This window comes from Nansenia antarctica (genome assembly GCF_963989245.1).
Source record: "Nansenia antarctica genome assembly, chromosome: 3".
Lineage (NCBI taxonomy): Eukaryota > Metazoa > Chordata > Actinopteri > Argentiniformes > Microstomatidae > Nansenia > Nansenia antarctica.
The window spans coordinates 78,224,657-78,245,923 of record NC_137688.1 but is presented as its reverse complement, the minus strand read 5'-3'; the positions used below and the strand labels follow the sequence as shown (position 1 = coordinate 78,245,923).

At 42.2% G+C, this 21,267-nt stretch overlaps 1 protein-coding gene across 1 annotated transcript; it reads left to right on the top strand.

Annotated features, from left to right (window-relative positions):
* Positions 1-10,355: 10,355 nt before the first annotated feature.
* Positions 10,356-20,985, top strand: lye (lymphocyte antigen-6, epidermis). Its single transcript, XM_080526778.1, has 3 exons — positions 10,356-10,487; positions 17,474-17,587; positions 18,580-20,985. Exons 1-3 carry the CDS (start codon positions 10,436-10,438, stop codon positions 18,798-18,800), a joined length of 387 nt encoding a protein of 128 aa, XP_080382904.1. The 5' UTR covers positions 10,356-10,435; the 3' UTR covers positions 18,801-20,985.
* Positions 20,986-21,267: the final 282 nt, after the last annotated feature.

Sequence of the window (21,267 nt, the reverse complement as noted above, 5' to 3'; positions counted from 1 at the left end):
GACGGTCTTCTTCCTCCTGTAGTCCACAATCATCTCCTGGGTCTTTAGCTTGTTCAGCTGCAGGTTGCGTTGCACAGGACTGACAGCTGCTCCACCTCATTGCGGTACGCAGCCTCGTCACCTTCGGAGATGCAGCCCACCACGGTGGTGTCGTCAGCGAACTTGATGATGGCTTTGCTGGGGTGGACGGCGATGAAGTCGTGGGTGTAGATGGTATAGAATAGGGGACTCAGCACGCAGCCCTGGGGGGATCCGGTGCTGAGGCTGATGGCTGTGGAGGTGTGGGGGCCTATCCTGACCCTCTGGGGGCGGTCAGACAGGAAGTCCTTGGACCACCGGCAGAGGAGGTGGTCTAGTCCGAGGTCTAGGAGTATGGGCACCAATCTGTCGGGTAGGATGGTGTTAAATGCTGAGCTGAAGTCCACGAAGAGCAGCCGTGCGTAGCTCCACTCTACCTCCCTGCCCTCCTTTCTCCAGGTGGGACAGGGAGGGTAGAGTGGAGAGTTGTGGCGATGGCATCCTCCGTGGACCTGTTAGCTCTGTAGGCAAATTGAGAATTGTGAAGCGCTCCACAGTAGACATATGGCGCTTTTCCATTGACCGGCCCGGGTCGGGTCAGGTCGGGTCGGGTCGGGTCAGGTCGGGTCACTTTTGATCTGTTCTGGTTTCCATTACACAAACCGACCCGGACTAGTAGGAGGAGTAGAGGATAGTAGGCGGAGTTACGCGTCACACGCAGCCTGGCAAAAAGCTTCCGGGTGTACACAGCAACAGCAGTGATTTTTTTGGAGAGAAAGAGAAAGAGAGAGAGGAAGCTATGTACACATAATAAAGTCATGTTTTTTGAACCCTTAAAACCACTGCCTTCACTTGTCTGCTTTATGAACTGTAGTATCATCATCGGGAAACAGCGACAAGACGCGAATCTACCGGAATTTGACACAGCCGGTGTTATTCACAGACAAACACGGTGCCGTTTGCGGGTTAATAACTTCGGTTTACCGGGGGTTAGGATAACAATTCAAACGTGTCCGGAAAGAGGAGAAGCCAGGGAATTCAAAAGTTTTTGAATGGAGTCGATCCTCCACTCCTATCACCGTGGACACAGCGCGGAGCGAATTCCCTGTTAAAACCGGCATTTGACTCATGAGTGAATGGTGAAAATGGCTGGACGGCTGCGGGCGAACTCCCGGTTCATCGAGTTTACGGTTAAAGGCATAACTTCTCGGGGTGTCAGCGCGGTGGTTAAGGGCTCAAAATGACCGTAGACAGATGGTGAAGTTAGCAAAGGAGTATTGTGTTTTTTTACCACCTCCACAGCCGGTGTTATTCACGGACAAACACGGTGCATAATAGCGATTTTTGTGTTGTGCTTGTTGTAAATAAAAGTTATATGATTCATTGAAATGACATTAAACTAAGATAATACGATGGTCAGAATAATTTTCCGAATCTTTATTAATAAGCTATTACAGCTATTTCCTAGTGAATGTGGTATTTTCAAGATGGCGGTTGTGAAGAAATAATATGGGATGGGACATGGGATGACGATTGTCCATTGACCAATCAACGGTGTGCAGCGTCACACGTCACACGCAGCCTGGCAAACACCCGGATATGAAATTAAAAAGACCCTGCTCGGATGTGGTACCTGGGACCTAGGACTGAAGCGACCCGGACCGACGAATGGAAAAGGGGACCGAAGCGGGCAGACCTAGGTCAGCACCAGGTCAGCACCAGGTCTGCAACGTAGTGGAAAAGCGCCTATACAGTAACTTCCTCCGGTATGCTGTTTGGAGCCTGTGACAGAGCCATGAAGGCCTCTGTTGCCATGTCAGGCATTCCAGGTTTCCCATGCTGCCTTCTTGCCCCTGGTTGCAAATGCAGACACTGTCACTGCTAGTAAAAGCATGGAACACAGGAAGAGCCTTTGATTTGATCTCATGGATGGGTATGTACCTGAAGTTCTTACTAGTCCCAAACGCCACCCACAGCTCCTCAATGTCCAGCTCAGACACGTGTGCAATGGCTAGGACCACAACACAACTGTGTCCACAGTGCGCAGGATGATCTTTCTATACCCCTTTCTTGTAGCATCCGCCACATGGAGTAGCATCCTTGTATCTGCCTCCTCATGTGTGCAAGGGGAAAGATGATGTGTGTCTAGTAGTGGGTGAGTTGACAGAGCATTGGGTCCGTACCTGGAAACAACTTGTTTGGTCGTTGACATTTCCACAAGGTTGAAAGAGTGAAACAGTTCTGTTTTGTTTTCATCCACTCTCAGGAAGCCTTTCCAGTTGGTTGGTATCTTGTTTTTTCCATCCACTCTTGTTCTTGTGCCCGTTCCTCGCTTCTGTCTTGTCTGGGACTTTAAGCTGTTTGCTTCATCAGTCCCACACCACATCCACTCTGTCAACACTTTCCAAGTAAGGTGCAACAACTGAAATACCTACATTCATAGCCTAATAGACAATTCTGGACCTAGAGAACTATAGTCAATAAATTATTACATGAAATATATTATGAAAATTGAATATGCATATTCTCAGATACTGCGATTTCATTTTAATCATTCTCACAATGTCACTGATTTCACCACTAACTATTCACCAGAACATTTTATGATGTTGTGTATGGTATCATTGTAATCCTTGACCTTCAAAACATGAAGGTAGACATCACCTGTTCTGTGTTATCATGTTTGGTTAAGGAGATATGAAGCAAAATACACAATGCGGCTATGGCGGAAAGGAAAATGCCCGCCATGGCCACTAGGAGGAGTTTTGCGAGGGCTCCACGTCTGAAAATGTTCAGGACAACAAACTGTACAAGTGTACCAAGTTTTGTGCTTTTATGAAAAAGTGAACAATTGTTTCACATATTACCCGGACTATTAGCAGAATCTCCCTCAAGATGGAGAACTTTTTATATTCAGGTTCCAATGGAACAGGTGTTATAGAGTGGTACATCATTTAGAAATAATGGTATTGGGAGTCTCTATATTATGAATGAATGATCTTTATTGTCATTGTACGAGTACAACGAAGTGAAATGCAAACCCTAGGTGCTAACCATCAACACAGATAATAAAAAACAAGAATGAGACATAAATAGACATAAATAGGGGGATAAGTAATCGGTAGGAATCTGAGAATGTATCTATGTTATTATGTAAACTTAGCCTATTCAAAGGGGGTATATAGACAGGGGGGTCTTGTAACTATGTACTTTTATAAACATAATAATCATATGAACTAGTAACTTATACCGTGTATGTAAACTTAACACAAGAATGTAAATTAGTTGCAAAATATACTTTGAATAAACATACAAAGATATTCATATAATAATAATAATAATAATTAAATCAAGACCAGTAACTCTGTGTGTTCGGTGTATGGCCAAACAGCATTAGAACTTGGAATAGTATTGTACTATTATTGTTGTTATGAATCAATCTGAACATAGAACGATCGTACCTCCAGAGCTAATTGATTATGTAATGTGACATGTGGCACTATGATATACAGTCCATGCCCTCCTGCGTATGTAATGGGACAGAGTGAAGCATTTCTTTCTTCTTTCGACTCTACACTCCCAACAGTTTGGATTTGAATTCAAAGCGTGCTGTAACTTTTTAAAATGGTGAAACCAATGCATAAACTATCCAAATAAAGGCTGAGAATCTGTACTATAACCTCTCATACTTAGATGTTTGCTCAATCACTTAATTGTTTGCTTTGCTAATAATTAGTAATAACGCAAACTGGGATACACCCAGCTTTCTGCCTGACTCATAAACCGTTTCTAAACCTTTTTTTTCTATTTCAAAGACAGGAGTTCTTTTAGTGACATGGGCAGTACAGCTCAGGATAATCAGGATAATCTCTGTCACTTTTTCCAGGGCAGGGAGGAGAGAGCAGGAAAGGAGGAGTCATGTGATGAGTCAGTCTGTTTAGACCATAGCACCAGGAGTATGGGTAGGAGACATTGCAGCAAAATGTAGCAATTGTGTTTTTGTGGTGAAGTGTGTTAGGTAACATGCTAACATGTACTTGCATGCTTACAAAAAGGGAGTGCTTGAATTTATATGAATTTGACGTGTGTTGTGTGTGTGTGTGTGTGTGTGGGTGTGTGTGTGGGTGTGTGTGTGTGTGTGTGTGTGTGTGTGTGTGTGTGTGTGTGTGTGTGTGTGTGTGTGTGTGTGGGTGGGTGTGTGTGTGTGTGTGTGTATCAAACTGCGTGACTGCGTTTGCCATCTCTGTTATGCTGGCTATTCGCAGAGTGATGTGAAATGTTCTCTCCACCACACCCCTGGAGACGCTGCACACTTCCCATAGTTCCTTCCTACAGTTGTTTCAACTCTCAAACCCTCACAGCCAGCCAACTGCAGCTCCTGTTGTGGAAAACGTTGTGGGTCAATCATTTACTTCATGTTCTTGATGTGTACAACAATTTCCTCATTCTCTACTTCTATTTTCTAGACTCCTGAGTTCTCTCCTCGTTTCTGCAATGACTGATTACAACAGCAGTGAGGTCTGTTACGTACTCATGTACTACTAAACACCAACTGTACCGATGACAAAAGTCGAGAAACGGAAAGGTCAGAGTTGATGGTCTGTGGGCAGAATAATAAAGGCATTTTGCAGGGTCAAAACAGCCTCCTCCTTATTTTGGGATCGCAAGTAATGAAGAGGGACAATTGCAATTGTACCCCCTATCTTCTAAAGTTTACCATCCCCCAGAGGGGAAATGGCTGTGAGCTCTATGGAATGTCTTGAGGTGTCAAAACGGTGATGTCATCAGTTCAGATTCAATAAGATGAATGATGGTTGGTGGGTTCCTTATCAACAGCTATCAAATACTGTGGTTTTTAGGATGATATAAAAGAGGGGTCAGGGGTTAGCTCTTTCTCTTGTTCCTGTTTCCTGTTGTGACGTTCTCATCATGTTGTGAGTAGCATTGTTTTGTGATGACCGGTAAGTAAGTAAGTAATGTTTATTTATATAGCACATTTTTTGTACAACAAAAACAGCCGCCCAAAGTGCTTAACAGAAAACACTAGTAAAAGAGTAACAACAGATAAAAATACACTAAAAACAAGGTGCAATACAAAATAAAAGTGCAGAAATAAAAGTGCAAAAAGTGCAGTGTCGGGAGGCAGGCTCACCTCAGGTCAAAGGCCAGTGTTTTTGAAAGGTGTGTTTTTGCTCATTTCTTAAAAGCCTCGAGGCTCTGTCTAGGCGGATCTGACATGGAGGGGGAGGCTATTCCAGAGCCTAGGGGCTGCTTTAGAGAAGGCTCTATCCCCTCTTGTTTTGTGTCTGGTCCTAGGGACTTCCAACAGTCGGTTGGAGTCAGTTGGTCAGCTGACCTAAGGGCTCTGGATGGGCTATGGTGGCGCAATAGGTCAGCAAAGTACGGGGGTGCCTGTGATCGGTGGTCAAGTCTCACTCTCTCTCTCTCTCTCTCTCTCTCTCTCTCTCTCTCTCTCTCTCTCTCTCTCTGCAAGGCAAATGTATTTATATCTACATACAAATGAATGCAAACTCATAGTGCTTTACATAAAAACATGCAATAATATAACAATTTAAAAGTTCAAAGAAAAAAAAAGAAGGAAGAAAATACAATAAATTAAAAGCAGAACAAAATAACCCTAACCCTACATTTTAAAAGGTTCAGGTTTAAAATCAATAAATAAAAACAAATAGGTCAGTTAAAAACCTAGCCTAAACTGTCTGTATTTAAAATACACTAAATTAAAAGCCGAACAGAACATGTTCACAGTTTTCAGCTTTAAAACTTTTTTATAAAGATGGGGCTGACCTAATGTTTTTGTGAAAGCTTGTTCCAGTTGTTTGCTGCATAGTGAGTGAATGCTGCCTCTCCACTTTTGGTAATCAAATCAAATCAAAGTTTTATTTGTATAGCACATTTCTCACAAGATGTGACCCAATGCGCTTTACATCATGACAGAACATTTTTACATTTACATTTTTGGCATTTAGCAGATGCCTTATTCCAAAGAGACTTTACAATAAAGTACACACATCATCAACAAAACACGCAAGCAGGCAAGGGCAAAAAACCTGTACACTGTGCATCCAGGAAAATTCCCTTGCAGCCCTCTGCTCATAGAGCGACTACTTCCAGTTTGCCTAGCAACACACGGCAGCGGCCCCCAATCCCCCACCCACCCCCGGGGGACCCGCAGCCGCCCCACACACCCGACCCACCCCACCACCAGCACACCCTGACCCGACCCAACCGACCAAGCACAGACCATAATAGCCCCGCACTTGGCTAGCCGAATCAGGTGCCCCGGCCTGGTGCAGGTCCTGGTACAGCCTGGTGCAGGTCCTGGTACAGCCTGGTGCAGGTCCTGGTACAGCCTGGTGCAAGTCCTGGTACAGCCTGGTGCAGGTACTTGTACAGTCTGGTGCAGGTCCTGGTACCGGTCCAGGTGCCGCTGACAACTATCAGTGCCCCATCAGCACCCAGGTCCTCTTTTCCTGTCAACAGAAGATCTCAAGCGCAATTATGATGCAACAGCACAGTCATCCTAGTTCTATAATCCCCCAAATCTGTCAACTTTTCTCCCTAGTTTCAAAAAGCGAGATTGCATAAGTAGGTTTTGAGGTCTCGCTTAAATGTTTCCAGAGTTTTGGACAATCTCAGGCTCTCAGGGAGGGTGTTCCACAGTCTAGGAGCATATATACTGAAGGCTGTCCCTCCATATCTCCTGGTCCTGGCTTCTGGGACCGTCAGGAGTTCAGTGCCACTGGACCTCAGGAGTCTACCTGGTGTGCATCTTACAAGCATGTCGATGATGTATTTAGGTGCATGGCAGTGGAGTGATTTATCACTCTTGGAACAGTTAAAAGGCCAGCCTCAGATGATCAGTTAGAGATCTAACAGGTTTTTCTAGGATGTTTGAGATGTATTTTGGCCCTAAACCATACAGAGATGTGTAGACCAGGAGCATGATTTTAAAATCTATTCTGTGAAATACAGGGAGCCAGTGTACTGATCTAAGAATGGGAGAAATGTCATCAAACTTCCTAGTTTTAGTCAGGACTTAGAACTTAATAAGGTGTAATTGTCTAGGTACCTGTTTAGAGAGTCCTGAAAAAAGGCCATTGCAGTAGTCTAACCTTTTAGGTAAGTATTTGCTTTGTAATAGATGTATAAGCATATAGTATTATTAAAGCCTCATCTGATTCATTCTATTTGACCTTTCTTGCAGTAAATAAGCACAGGCTCAACAATTCTTTGCACATAGTGATAATTACAATTGAGTCAGATTATCAATATTGGATATGCTATCGCAAGGATTAGGGTTAGGGTTAGGGTTAGAATCCTTGCGATCATTCTGGCTCGTAGGGCCTAACCCTAACCCTAACCCTAACCCTAACCCTAACAAATTACTAAACCGAGGGAACGGATTACTAAACCGAGGGAACGAATTACAAAACCGAGGGAACGGATTCACACATCAAATATTTGTTTTCTACCATGTGACCCCAGGGGGGCTCCGTAGCTAATTGTATCCTGTCTTGTTTGTCTATTTGTCTCCCACAATTGTCCAAATGTCTTGTAATTACCTTATTGTCTTGTGCTGCAATGTTCGAATGTTACTCTCTTACATGACATAATGTGACGTAACCATAAAACTTGAAGCAGTTACTGTTTTTACTCAATCTTAGACCTGTATTATTCCATTGTGATTGGCACAGAATGAAGACACACCTCACAACTCTGGATATTTACTTTTCTGGTTAATAGAAACTCAGGTGGGGACCACTGTTAATCATGATTAACTCATTAACTACCTGTTTGCTCTTTCACTCATTTACTACCAGTTTGGTATTTTGTGTGAGGGAGCTTGGGCTTGCCAAATAGAGACTTACCAACACTCGATGCACTCATGTGAAGCAACCATAGCCCATCCTTAACTAAAAGCATTGTCTTTGGAATGTTTTGATTCGCACTTTTAGCCTCCTTCTTCCCACAGTGACCTGTTCCAACACGTTGTCTACAAGCTGCTGAACGCAGCCCAACATATTACCTTGTGCTTCCAGTGGAAAAACCCCACACATTGACATTGAGATAGAGGTCACTAGATATTCACTTTCCCTCCCTAACATTACTGTGTATATACCATACTAATCATGACATTATAGACAGTATGTGTGCTTTCAAATACAAAAAACGACCACACCTCCAAAGAGCACAGAGGTACCTAATGCATTTGAATAACAAATAGTTTATCAAACTCCAGCAGAGCTCTTGTTCAAACCAACGTCCAACCAATGTTGTAACTCAACATTTGAATAGTGGAGCAGGAAGTTAGAACTGTGCATCCTGGTGAGACTCTACGATGACGTCACGCATCAGAGGCCGAACCTAAATGCAGATACAAGACAGGCAAAGAAAGACCGTTAATCTGAATGTCAACAGAAGAGGGATAAGGCGTGGCAGACAAGTGGGTAGTCACACGGGCAGGGTTTGAGCAGGTAGGCGGGTAGTCACACAGGCAGAGGTCGAGCAGGTAGGGGTAGGCAGATAGTCACACAGGCAGGGGTTGAGCAGGTAGGCAGATAGTCACACAGGCAGGGGTCAAGCAGGTAGGGGTAGGCAGGTAGACACACAGGCAGGGGTCGAGCAGGTAGGAGGGTAGTCAGGGGTCGAGCAGGTAGGCAGGTAGTCACACAGGCAGGGGTCGAGCAGGTAGGAGGGTAGTCAGGGGTCGAGCAGGTAGGAAGGTAGTCACACAGATAGGGGTCGAGCAGGTAGGGGTAGGCAGGTAGTCACACAGGCAGGGGTTGAGCAGGTAGGAGGGTAGACTGAAGACCCATCTCTTCAGGCTACACCTTAACTGTTCCTCCTGAAACCTCCCCGTCCCCTCTAACCCCTGGAGAGTTTCTCTACCGTAAATATTTTAAAAAATCGTTTCCTTCCTTCCTTCCTTCTTCTAGCATTTTGACTGCCAATAGCCCTCGGCCCCAAGTGTAGATTACTTTTTCTTGCAATGATAGATGATTTACATACTTGGACAAAATGTATTTGTTGCAAGTCGCTTGGGATAAAGGCGTCTGCTAAATGCCCAAAAATACAAGTGTAAATGTAAATGGGCGATCACACAGGCAGGGGTCGAGCTGGTAGGTATTCCTGGATGACAAGGGGTGTCATCCAGACAGTGTACCGGCAGGCAGGCAAACTGGGTGACTGAGCTGGAAGCGTGGCACATAGACACACCGTAGTATACGGCGTCGAGTAGATCCAGGTGCAGGGTTCTTGTAGAGACAAGGAGATGACAGGATAGCAGACACGTGTGCTGATTACTGCAGGTAGGTTTGATTGACGGGTGGTACTTTGAGCTAAATCGACGGCAAAAGTGTGGCCCGCTCTAACGGTTGTGACCCTAAGCAGCTCCATAGACATAGCAGGCTTATGCCAGCGGCCGGCCACTGACTAGAGAGAACAATGGATGCTTTTCATTTCAAATGAGCAGTCTTTTATTGGCACATTGCTTTAAGAACAAGATAATCATTCTTCTGTGATAGCCTGTCTGAAAAACAAACTTTGAACATTTTTGAAATGGGAAACCTGGGATTGGTAGGCCTACATCTATTTGGGGATTTTTTTTTTTATGAATGATATCCATTGATTCTTGAAGAATAATAAATACATCATGGGTTTAGTTCGAGATTGATTTATTATCTAGTTTCATGTGTATCTCATGGATGGGTCAGACCTTGCATCCATATCCCTGTCTCTGCATTTGAGAGTGGTTAACATTTTCCATCCCCATCCCCCAGCTCTTAAAAGGTTGTGTGATTGCTTTGTTGTTGTTTAAATCGATTTACGTAAAGTATTCCAGCTTTCAACGGACAGAACTTAACAGCATTAACAATACATGATTGTAAAGTATAGTATGAGCTTCTGGTTATCGACCCAGCCAGCCCTTTGGTCCTATAGCTATTTAGCTGTTGTCCTAATGACTAGAAGATTTAAAAGAGAAGATACATAAAGATTGAATAATATACCCCTTTCAATTCTTAGGTGGGCTCGTGTAAATGGAGAGAGGGCTTAATGTGGAATTGGGAGAAATGATATAATGGGTTATTCGAATGTCCCAAGACTAAACCTTCAAGGGAAAACGTATACTCATTAATCAACTTCAGAAAACCCAAGGGTGTGGAATTACGGAGACAGTTTTTGGAGTCCTACTTTTTGGTTGGATATTTAATAATAGTGACGTCCCGCGAGAGAGAGGGGGTGGGGGGCTGGGGTGGGTGGGGGTGAGGGGGGGGCGGTTAAATAGCGCGTCAGTGACACATTGTGATGTTTGATCACAGTCTAACGGACTAGCCTACAGCACGGACGCACTCCCTGTAATCTCGACGACGCAGTTATTTCTCATTTCTCAAAAATGAACAGAATTCTTCTCAACATTTTCGCAGCTGGTCTGATCTTTGCAGTCGGTAAGTCTGGTATTCTAGCCCTTTTTTTTTTCATTGTTGTTTATTGTTTATTGTAACTTTTTTTCATGAGACTTTTATGAGACCTACGAATCGTAATGTTCCTAGAGAATTGTGTTTACTGTCATTCGACGGTAAAAATAAATAAATTCTATAGACATACACAACTCGTGTTCTGTATCGCAGTGGGGTATTGTCGTGTAGTGTTTTTCTAAAACAGTTGCACTAATTCATTCAGCAGAAAACGTATATAAACAACTATATGTTGTTTGTACACAGAATATGAATCTTAGGCCTACTATACGTAAATAGTGTAAATAAAATGCATCTACAGTATTCAGAACCAAACATATATTTACAACAACAAAAAACGCATTCATTTCACATGTATGGAGATTCACTATAATGGGAAACATAACTGTATGTTGTAAGCAAATGATTCAGTTTTGTTTGTCAATAGTTACTCAATAGTAATAGTCTTATGTTGTGTCAAAGAACGTTGCCATCCCTGAGCTAATTGGGTATTTCTGTGTCACTAACCCCACCCTATGACCGTTACCTGTGTGGTATGTGCGGTTTGTCTTATCACAGGCACAGATCCAGACACACTATAATAGACTCATGTCAGAACCTGTCCAACCTCCCATGAGAGACTCTGATTTAATAGGTTGAGCAAAGGCAAAGTCCTATACTTTCTGTGTCCCCCTTAAGAACGATTACTTATTAACGTTCAGAATATTATGTGACCAGTTAAAAACGATTCTTCTTGTTATCACACAATACACATGTATTGAATGTAATTGATGTAAGTGCCTACAACCCATTGTGCCCATATCTTGTTTCAAACCACACCCCATCCTCTGGGCTTTTCTCTGTTGGTTCTTTATGCAGGTATAATAACCCTGCATTCAGGTGGCATGAACAAAACTCTTGTTTTAACGTGGGGAAACCCGGGTTTGATTCCCAGTCTGCATTCTCAGCCTGTTACATTAGTACCATGACCTGGATTACTTGCCTGCTATATATAATAGGAGCCACTAAGCACATTGTATTGAACATGTTAGAGAGCGGTGGGCATAGCTGAGTTAGATATTTTATGTAGGTTGTGTTAGCTGTTATAAGGTACATGAAGGAAAGCCTACCTGAATAGACTAAAGACCTAGTGGTTCAGTATTACATTTACATTTACATTTACATTTACAGTAAGCTGACAACAATCTATGGCAGTTATGTAAAGTTCAAACCTCCAGGGACACGACGCAGGATTGAATTTGTAGGCGTACCAGCAACCAAAAAGTAAAGTGTTTACCCAATTAGTGTTGTGAAGACCTGTTCTGGATATATTTGACTATGGTGTTGACAAATGGTCATTACAGGGTTATACATTTACTGAATGTAAGCTAAAATAATCATTGCCGGGTACATTAGGAGCTTTACCTATCAGGTAAAGGCTAATGGTCTAAGATAAAATGTTCTAGAAAGAAGAAAAAAACACAATGATCTGCAAAGCCTTTGTCCATAGGCACACATACTGACCTTGGCTTGGGCCCTCAAGACCTACGTGACTCATTTTGTTTGCACATTGTCAACAATCACACAGTCAGCGACGCCCTTCCCAGTCACTTTGCACCCACACCCATGACTTGCACGTCAACAGAACCACTGTGTATTCACCTCAATTGACCACCTCCTACGTAAAATAAACACAAATAACGTTTGCAGATTGTAGTGTAGCACACTTGTGCTTCCCACGTCTCTACAGGTTCTTTGATCCCACACAGTTTAACCATGTCACTTGTAGGGTTACTTTGACTTGCTGGGATAGTTTGCCTGAGGCAAAGTTAGATTATAACAGTGAAACTTGTTGTGGGATATACTACATAAGGCAATTCTAGGTCGTGTGGCATATTTTGGTTAGACTATCCCCGAATCAATGGATTGGCCTCTCTATGCATGCACAGTGCATTTATCACATGTAGGCTACAACTGATTCGCAAGATCTTGCACACTAATGAGATGCTACTGAGCTGAACCAAGGACTACATGCTTTCTGGAAGGTTAGGGTTAGGCTTGATCACGGGGATCACACTTTCTTTTGTTGTCCAATGAAATCATCCCATGTGAAGAGTCAACTCATTTAATTAAACTTCAATTCGTAACAACATTTACAAATTATTATTATTTCTATTGGAAGGATTTAGGCCTAATCATTTGCAGTTCTATCTACTTGTGATAAGGTAAAAGGCTTATGTTACTGTCTCCATAATGATATGGTAGCCTAAATATATCCAATGCAAAAAAACAACATACATTTAAATGGTATTATTAATATCAATTCCCATATATTCCCGTTAATTCCCACGGAAAGTTTCCCCCTCTGAATATTCCCCAAATTGTTCAACCCTCACCCTAATCTTTACCTATTTTTATTGTTGTTTTTACTGACTGAGCTTTTGTTTAACTTTTTATTTAGCTATCTATTCTTGTTCTGTTCATGAAACGTAGTGTCTTCGAGTACTGAGAAAAGGGCTATACATTATATTATTATTAAAACCTTATCTACCGTTAGTTGACTGGTACGGAGTTACTAAACCGAGGGAGCGGATTCACACATCAAATATTGTTTTTCTACCATGTGACCCCAGGGGGGCTCCGTAGCTTTCAGTAGTGTTTGTGGTAAATACCTGAGATTGGTATGCCAGCCCCTAGGCATGAATCTAGACGCTGGCTGCGTTCCCTCCCCAAATCTTAATAGGGAAATGCAAAACTGATCCAAGACGTGGTCAATACTGCCCTCACACGGACAACTTTGGAACTGATCATAGTGTTAATTATGGCAGACTATTTAGTCACGTAGTCTTTGGTGTTTAGATGAAGATGCACACCAGTTGTAGTCACACCAAGTCACCTCCATTTTTCTTAGTTCCATTCCAGTTCCAGTTGATTTCGTCGCTGACTAAAACTCGACTAAAATGTTTTGGGGTTTTTGTGGACTGAGACTGCACTGGAATGTTTTCAGTTTTCATCAACTGGAACTGGACTGGAACTAAGAAAAATGGAGGTGACTTGTTGTGACTAGAACTGGTGTGCATCTTCATCTAAACACCAAAGACTAAGTGACTAAAAAGCCTGCCAAAATTAACACTTATCCTAGTTTTGCTTATCAACAATCAAAGACGTTGCTCTCAAGAGAACTCAGTAGTGGTCAGAGTATAGCTTCTTTTCTCTCTGTAATCAAACAGTCAGTTGTTGTATTCTCTAAATCATTACTGCCTCATCATCTCATAATAAAAACACTCTCATACAGGTACAAAGAATGACATTAGTAAGTCTTGCTTAAGGCAGTGAGGTGACACCTTGAGGGTGTCGTGAATAGGTAAAAAAATAAAATAAATAGGTCCAATTCTATTCAAAGAGGTCTAAAAAAAGGTCTAAATAGGCCTTACATTTGACTTGTTGAAACTTGTAGGAACCCTGTCATTGCCAGGACATGGCAGAAATGGTGCAGGCCACGAAATAGTAAGACGTTTCAGCTGTATCCTCTGCTCAAGTACCCTCTGTAACCATAACCATTTTATGTACGAGGAGGTTACACGGTTACAAGGAGAATTTAGTGAGACTTGGACTGATCCGAAACTCAACATGGTGCCACACCTTGTTGTTCCAGTTAGTGTAGCTATTGCTCATTTCCCCACGCATCAGCAGTGCTTTCTGCTCCTATTGACTGGTCCATGGCCACTTATTGCCTCATAATTGCCTTATAATTACTGCTAGCAGAGTTGATCCTCTCATAGTTACCCGAAGTTCACCTCAGCAATGATTGAGCCATGAAGTCATTAGCATTAACTCTTGCTTCTTGCTATGACTGATGGATTGATGATTCACTTAGCCTACTTTGGGCATTCTTTGGATCTAGTGAAGTTCACTTGCTTTGTGTGGTGTTTGAGATGATGTGCTGCTGTGTCATCTGTGGTCTAATGTCAGATCGAAATCCTGTTGGTGCCATATATGTGTCATGTTCCTGATCCTTGGATTCCTCATGTCATGTTGACCAATGATGATGGGTGCTATGGGAAACAACCTCTCCAACCCCCATAACAAATCTAATAATAATTTAAAAAAAAATAACTTACATTTATATAGCGCCTTTCACAAACCCAAGGTCGCTTTACAAGGGATTGGGACAAACAGAACAGAGCCAGAGAGACAAACACACAAAGCAAGAAACAGTGAAACAGCTACTACAGATGAACTACACTTGAATGCAATGGTGAATAGGTGGGTTTTAAGGGCAGCTTTGAATTATGTCCAGGGTCGGAGAGTTGCGGATATCCTTGGGTAGAGAGTTCCAGAGGGTGGGGGCTGCCACACTGAAGGCTCTGTACCCAAAGGTCCCGTGTTAGAGGACCTCAGAGTTCTGGATGGGGTGTATATGTTACGGTACATGTGGGAACACGGTACATGTGGGAAAACTAGGGTTAGGATTAGGTGCTAGGGTGCTATGGTTAGGGTTAGGGTTAGGGGTAGGGTTAGGGTTAGGGTTAGGGGTAGGGGTAGGGTTAGGGGTAGGGTTAGGGTTAGGGTTAGACATGCCAGCATGTACCAAGTCGACGTAGCACCTAACCCTAACCCTAGTTTTCCCACATGTACCGTAACATATACAGTATATAGCTATATATAATATAGCTACATTCATTAAGAGAATCATTCAATCCGTCTATGCTCCTCCATGTTGTGAACCCTGAAGAAATCTGTTGTGGTAGGAATGCCGTTGAGTGAGGAGGTAGCAGCTCCATTCAGGCAAGCTGTCGCTTGAGTCCATAAGGGTGTGAGGGATTGGTGGGGTGATATTAACGACACGGGGAACAGGTCTGACAGGATTTGTGATGGAGTAATGTCAGGAGTTAGGACGCTCCCAAAAAGCCCTTGTACCAGAGCCTTGTACCAGAGCCTTGTACCAGAGCCTTGTACCAGAGCGGGATACAGCGACTTGCGTCATGTTTACACAGTCCTTACAGTATCAGTAGTGACACAAACATGAGGGTTGTTGGGTGTGGCTGTTGAGAGTTGTAGCCCTCAGAGGTGGGTCCTTGTACCATAGTTAGTAAGTAAGTAAGTAAGTAACATAAGTAAGTAACATTTATTTGTATAGCACCTATCCCAGACCAGGGGTCACAAAGTGCTTTACATACAGAGAACATAATAAAGAAGAACATAGTAAAACATAATAAAAGAGCGAAAGTCATAGCAGGTTAAAACAGGCAAACAAGTGAAAATAAGAACAAGTAACAGACAACAGGTGTACAACAATATCAACAGGACACAGAAAGACAGGCTTTTGGGGCTATCCAACAGCCTGTCTATACAAGACAGTCTTTAGCTGTTTTTTAAAAACCTCGACCGAGACTTTGTTGTCGTCTAGCAAAGCATTATTGGTGCGTGATCGCTTATTACGAATTAAAGTTTACTAACTTGTGTTTTATAGAGCATCTACTCTACAATTCAAACATAAGTGAATACTGATAGAAGTCACAAATGAACATATTTCTGTTGGAGCTGCTCAGTGTGTGGTTTGGTGACAGGAGTAGCTCCCTCTTTGTAATCCGAGTCTCTGTTTCCTAACTTATCAGCTTGGGGTGTGACCAAAACTAGTGTTTGGGAAAAGGGGACAGGCAGTGGCATGCCTTTGTACAACCTTATAGAGCATTAGTTTGTCTTTTGGCTTCACCACAAACAATGTATGTCTTATTTATCTCAACCAGAAATTCAGAATTTGAGGCCATACCTGTTGTCCACCGTTTCTGTATTGAGGTTCATACACAGTGATGGATAAACGTCGTCTAAAATGACGGATATGCTCTCCACAGTTTACTGTTACGTGTCGTATAGTTCTTGAGCAGTTACATGACTCAAGTAAGTAAGTAAAGCTTTATTTATATAGCACCTTTCATACAAGAAATGCAGCTCAAAGTGCTTTACAACAGGAATAAGAACATAAAGTGAATATAAAAACATATATAAAAACATATACAAGCATAGAATGAATATAAAAGCAGGGGAAAACAGTAAAAAGAAAAGGTAAAGATAAAATACAATAAAAATGAATGTATAAAAGCTGGGGAAAACAGTAAAAAGAAAAGGTAAAGATAAAAATACAATTTTAAAAAAAGAAGAAAAAAAGGGAAACCATGTACAACCTCTGCCTTAACGTTTAGTAGCCGCTATCCATCTTATCTCTGAGTCTGTGTACTCAAAAGCAAATGGATCTGGCTGACCAACCCTGTCATGGGATTAGAATATGACACATGCAACTTGAAGGACAAGCTTCTCAATCTCTAATAGTACTAGCCTATAGAATAGGAAAATAAAACACTGAAAATAAATGACGGGTCAAACATAAGACATACATTTATTCCCAGGTTAAATCAACTCTGACGCCTCTCTATAGTACCTAGGAATATGTTGTGTGCGTGTGTGCGAAACAAGTAAATGACATAGTGGGCATGCGTAAGTGCGTGTAAGCATTCACCACAGTGCTGAAAAGTAAGGACTCTAAGCGGCAACGCTCACCTTCTTCTTTACCCTAAAAGCACATAACTATTGATGAAAGCAAGTAAGAGCCCTGAGGTCATAGGTCAGCTCCCTGGCTTTTCATGATTGGCTATCTCTGTCTGTGGGGTGACCTTTTACGATACGTAATTGTCTCTTCTCATCAAAAGCGAAGAGCTACCGGTACTCCCCCATGTTAGTGAAGTAGAACGACAAACAACCACGTCCTCTACATTATGACATTATGAAGAAGTTAGGCCTTAAGTCCACTTAAGGAGCAGCGAGTCAACAACTAAACCATTGAGTTGGGCCCATCCTATGTTTAGATAAATAGAGATGTTGAAACAGGATGTTCTCTGGGACAGCAGGGATGTTGTAGAAGGGAGGAATATGGTAATTGATTCTCTCTCTCTTTCTCTCTCTCCCTCTCCCTTTCCCAGGCCATGCTCTGTCGTGCTACGAATGTCCCTTAGGCGTTGGAAACGTATGTCTCGGCCGCAAAGAGATCAACTGCTCGGTTGGGGAGACCTGTTATACTGACCTCACTACAGCAAGTAAGGAACATTGGGGCCTGGCATGGGTCCTAGGTCTTCTTTAACACTTGATTACTTCTCTTCCCAAAACCTCTCTGTTCTCTGTAGAAACCAACACAGAGCAGAGCCAAATCAGGAACTTACATGCTTTGGAATGATGAATGTGACACAGTCTGGTCATTTGGGACGCAAATGTTCTTACATCATTCCAGTAGGAGAACACTGTCTGCCAGTACACCTGCCAGTACTCTGCCTATAGAAACAAGCTTTAGGGAAACATCTATTATTGAACGGGAGTTTAATTGGCATCACATTTAAGAACACCAGCAATGTATGAAGAATACATTAAGCCTTTAATGGACCATAGACCTTTCATGTATTTAACAGAGTAGCAGTGAAATAGCGTGTTACATGATGTGTCACATGACCATTATACGAGTCACACCCAATGCCACCCACTCATATCACATGGTGCTGCTGCCACTTGTTATGTAAAATAAAGCTGAAAACTGATGTTGTGTAAACCTATTTCAGTAGCCCTTTATTTAGCAATTCCTGAAATGACAAAAGAAAGTATTGCTTTGAAAATAACATGCTGAATAGATGACATTTACATTTACATTTTTGGCATTTAGCAGACGCCTTATTCCAAAGCGACTTACAATCAATACATTTGACTAAGCAAGTGAATCATCAATCCACCAGGAAGAGTAATCTAGCTCAGGCCAGGGGCCATTGGCAGTCTCAGTGATAGAAGGAAAAGTTTATTTTTTAATTTTATTTTTTTATAGACACTGGAGAACAGAGACAGTACAAGGGGGGCGGTAAAGTCATAGGGGACACAGTAAAGGGGAAAAGCGGGTGTCTCAGGAGACGCAGTGCTGGGGGGGGGTAGTAGATGTCTCAGGAGGAGCAGTTAAGGTGTAACCTGAAGAGATGGGTCTTCTGTGTCCGACGGTGATTCCACAATAATAACCTACTAATTACTTTGCTGCTTGTCCTTTTCTTCACAGTCGGGATTCCAATCAAGAAGAAAGGCTGCATCCTAACGACTCAGTGCAACGTTTCAGACTCTGTTGCCTGGCCCACCGCCAGCGCCACCGTCTATAAGATGACCAGGAGCTGCTGTGGCACAAACCTGTGTAACGCTGCTCCAGGCCAGGCCCGTATGAGCCTCCTCACTCTGTCCCTCGCCACCCTGACCACTCTCTTCATGGCCAAGGCCCTGGTGTGAGGGAGGGAAGCCTTGCACGCACACACACACACACACAGACATGCACACACACACAGACATGCACACACACACACAGACATGCACACAGACATGCACACACACAGACATGCACACACACACAGACATGCACACAGACATGCACACAGACATGCACACACACACACACACACACACACACACACACACACACACACACACATGCACACACATACAATTCTGCCCAGAGCATGTATCTAAAAAAAAATGCCAAAGGAAATGCAATCAGGTTTTTGCGTCATACACCCCTTCTAAGTGTGTATGAAAACATTTATTTTCAAATATTTGCGTGTCAGTTGATTACTGATAACATGAAATGAAATTATTACAAAAGAATGTAGCTACTTATTGTGTTTGTAATGTTAAACACACAACACAGTCATAGCATCAACGTGCCTTTACTTTATATCAACTGACAACAGCACAATACATCACCGCTCAGGCATAACACCACAACAGCTGACCAATCGAACGCTCCTATTCGACTTAACTGTTTCACTTAACTATTTAACTCTGACGCATCACTGCTAACCCAGTGTTCAGACATAACAGTACTTTCTACAGTCATTCAAATGTGTAGCTCTTTCCCCCATTGACATCACTATGGAAAACATTCTATTAAAACCTGTCTTGAATGGAATGCTGTGGAATGTGCACAATGCACAATGCATTACACTTTCCATCCATCTGATTTGAGCAGGTGTCTTCTGAGATGTTGACAGGATAAACAGACCAGTTATCATGACTATAAGGATTGTGTGTTATGTCATGCTGATGATAACATTAAAAAATGATCTTCCAAACAGAGCTCACAACAAGCCTCATAAACACTCTTGTCCATCTAAGTCGTATGTGTAAAGGCCAGTGCACACGGCGTGCGATTTTGTCGCACCGCCGAATTCGATTCCATTGTTTTGAATGAGACCCAATGAGACAATGCACACGGCGTGCGATGCGATATTGTCGCACGACAACATTCGATTCTCCATTCACATTCATTCATTCATTGGTGTGAATTGAGAATCGAATGTTGTCGTGCGACAAAATCGCACGCCGTGTGCATTGGCCTTAAGTGTGAAGCCATTGACAATGGGGATAACATGTACTGCCACTCAGACCTAGCAATTGAGAATCCATATGAACAAGTGACTTCATAGTGTATGGCCAGGGCCTAAGGTGTGGAAAGCAGATTTTAAGAAGATAAGTAAGTTATGTGGCTTAGTTATTTGTTTAGATTAAAAACAACAGAAATACTATTTGCTTGTGTACTCTTAATCCACTTGCCGAAATCTTTAATATATAGAGTACAGTATATAGGAAAGCCAATGCAGACACAGAGGTTGTAAATGAACACCCTTGAGGTCAAGGTTCAATTTGAATTTAAGGCTCATTTCAAATTTGATGTATTATTTTTACAATTAAATGCTCATTTCAATATTACTGGATCATCAGCCTATTTCAAGCATCGTATAACCTTCATATGTACATCTATGTAGGTTATCTTGTTTTAACTGGGAATTTAACCAAATGTCCATCTTGTCCAAGTTTATTATAGGCCAACATAATGCTTGTATTTATCTTGTGATTTTAGAATGTTCATGTAGAGAATAAATCAAACCTTTTTTGTTTTGTTAGCTGTATTTTATTTTTTACGATAAAATGACTAGTTATTTGCTTGCAAACTAAATTCCATAGTATTCACGTGTTTTTCTCTTTCAAATTAATCACAATACGAACCCCTGGTAACATTTGATGCCAGTCGTGTTGAATTGTTTGAAGTCGGCTACTAGTTCCTAGTTATACTTAATATAAATACCAGTAGAAATAGTACCATAAAATAATGTGCTACCATTTTGTTTATTGAATATCATCTGGGATTCTTTTTCACTTTTTACTGGATTTGTCAAAATTATCCAGTATATTATATTACACATATATATATATGTGTATATATATATTTCCTTGGAAGCTCTGTGTACTAATTTGATGTTGGCTGTGTACTAATCGTAAATAGCATGACGGATTAGGTATGTCTTCCTACAACCTTTAACTTGTTAACATTTCTATACAAATGATAATGTGTACTGTATATGCGATGGCTGGATGTCTTTGCTAAATCTGTTGTGTAAAGAATTCAATAAATGTCCAAAACTTGCTTGGCTTGGCTGCTTTCTTCAGTGATCCATATCGCTTTCGAGACTTCTTCCGAAAGAGTCATTCCACATCCTGTTTGGCAGGACACACAGGTGTCTTCCTGTCACTCTGCGCCTGCTTAAACCATTTCAAAAAACACATGAACCTCACCACGTGTCTTCCATGCTGTCAGCTAGTTATGAAGTGCAGCTAAGTGGCATAATGACATCCTCCTCTACAGGGGGGCGTAAGCTGGCAGGCTGTAGCCAGGGAAAGGCAAGCACAGGCATATTTCACC

Bases quoted from the DNA above. Each gene is read 5' to 3' on its own strand.
- lye (XM_080526778.1), top strand. From the start codon at position 10,436: ATGAACAGAATTCTTCTCAACATTTTCGCAGCTGGTCTGATCTTTGCA. The intron at 10,488-17,473 runs GTAAGTCTGGTA...TCCCTTTCCCAG, and splicing joins TGGTCTGATCTTTGCAGTCG to GCCATGCTCTGTCGTGCTAC. The intron at 17,588-18,579 runs GTAAGGAACATT...TTTTCTTCACAG, and splicing joins TACTGACCTCACTACAGCAA to TCGGGATTCCAATCAAGAAG.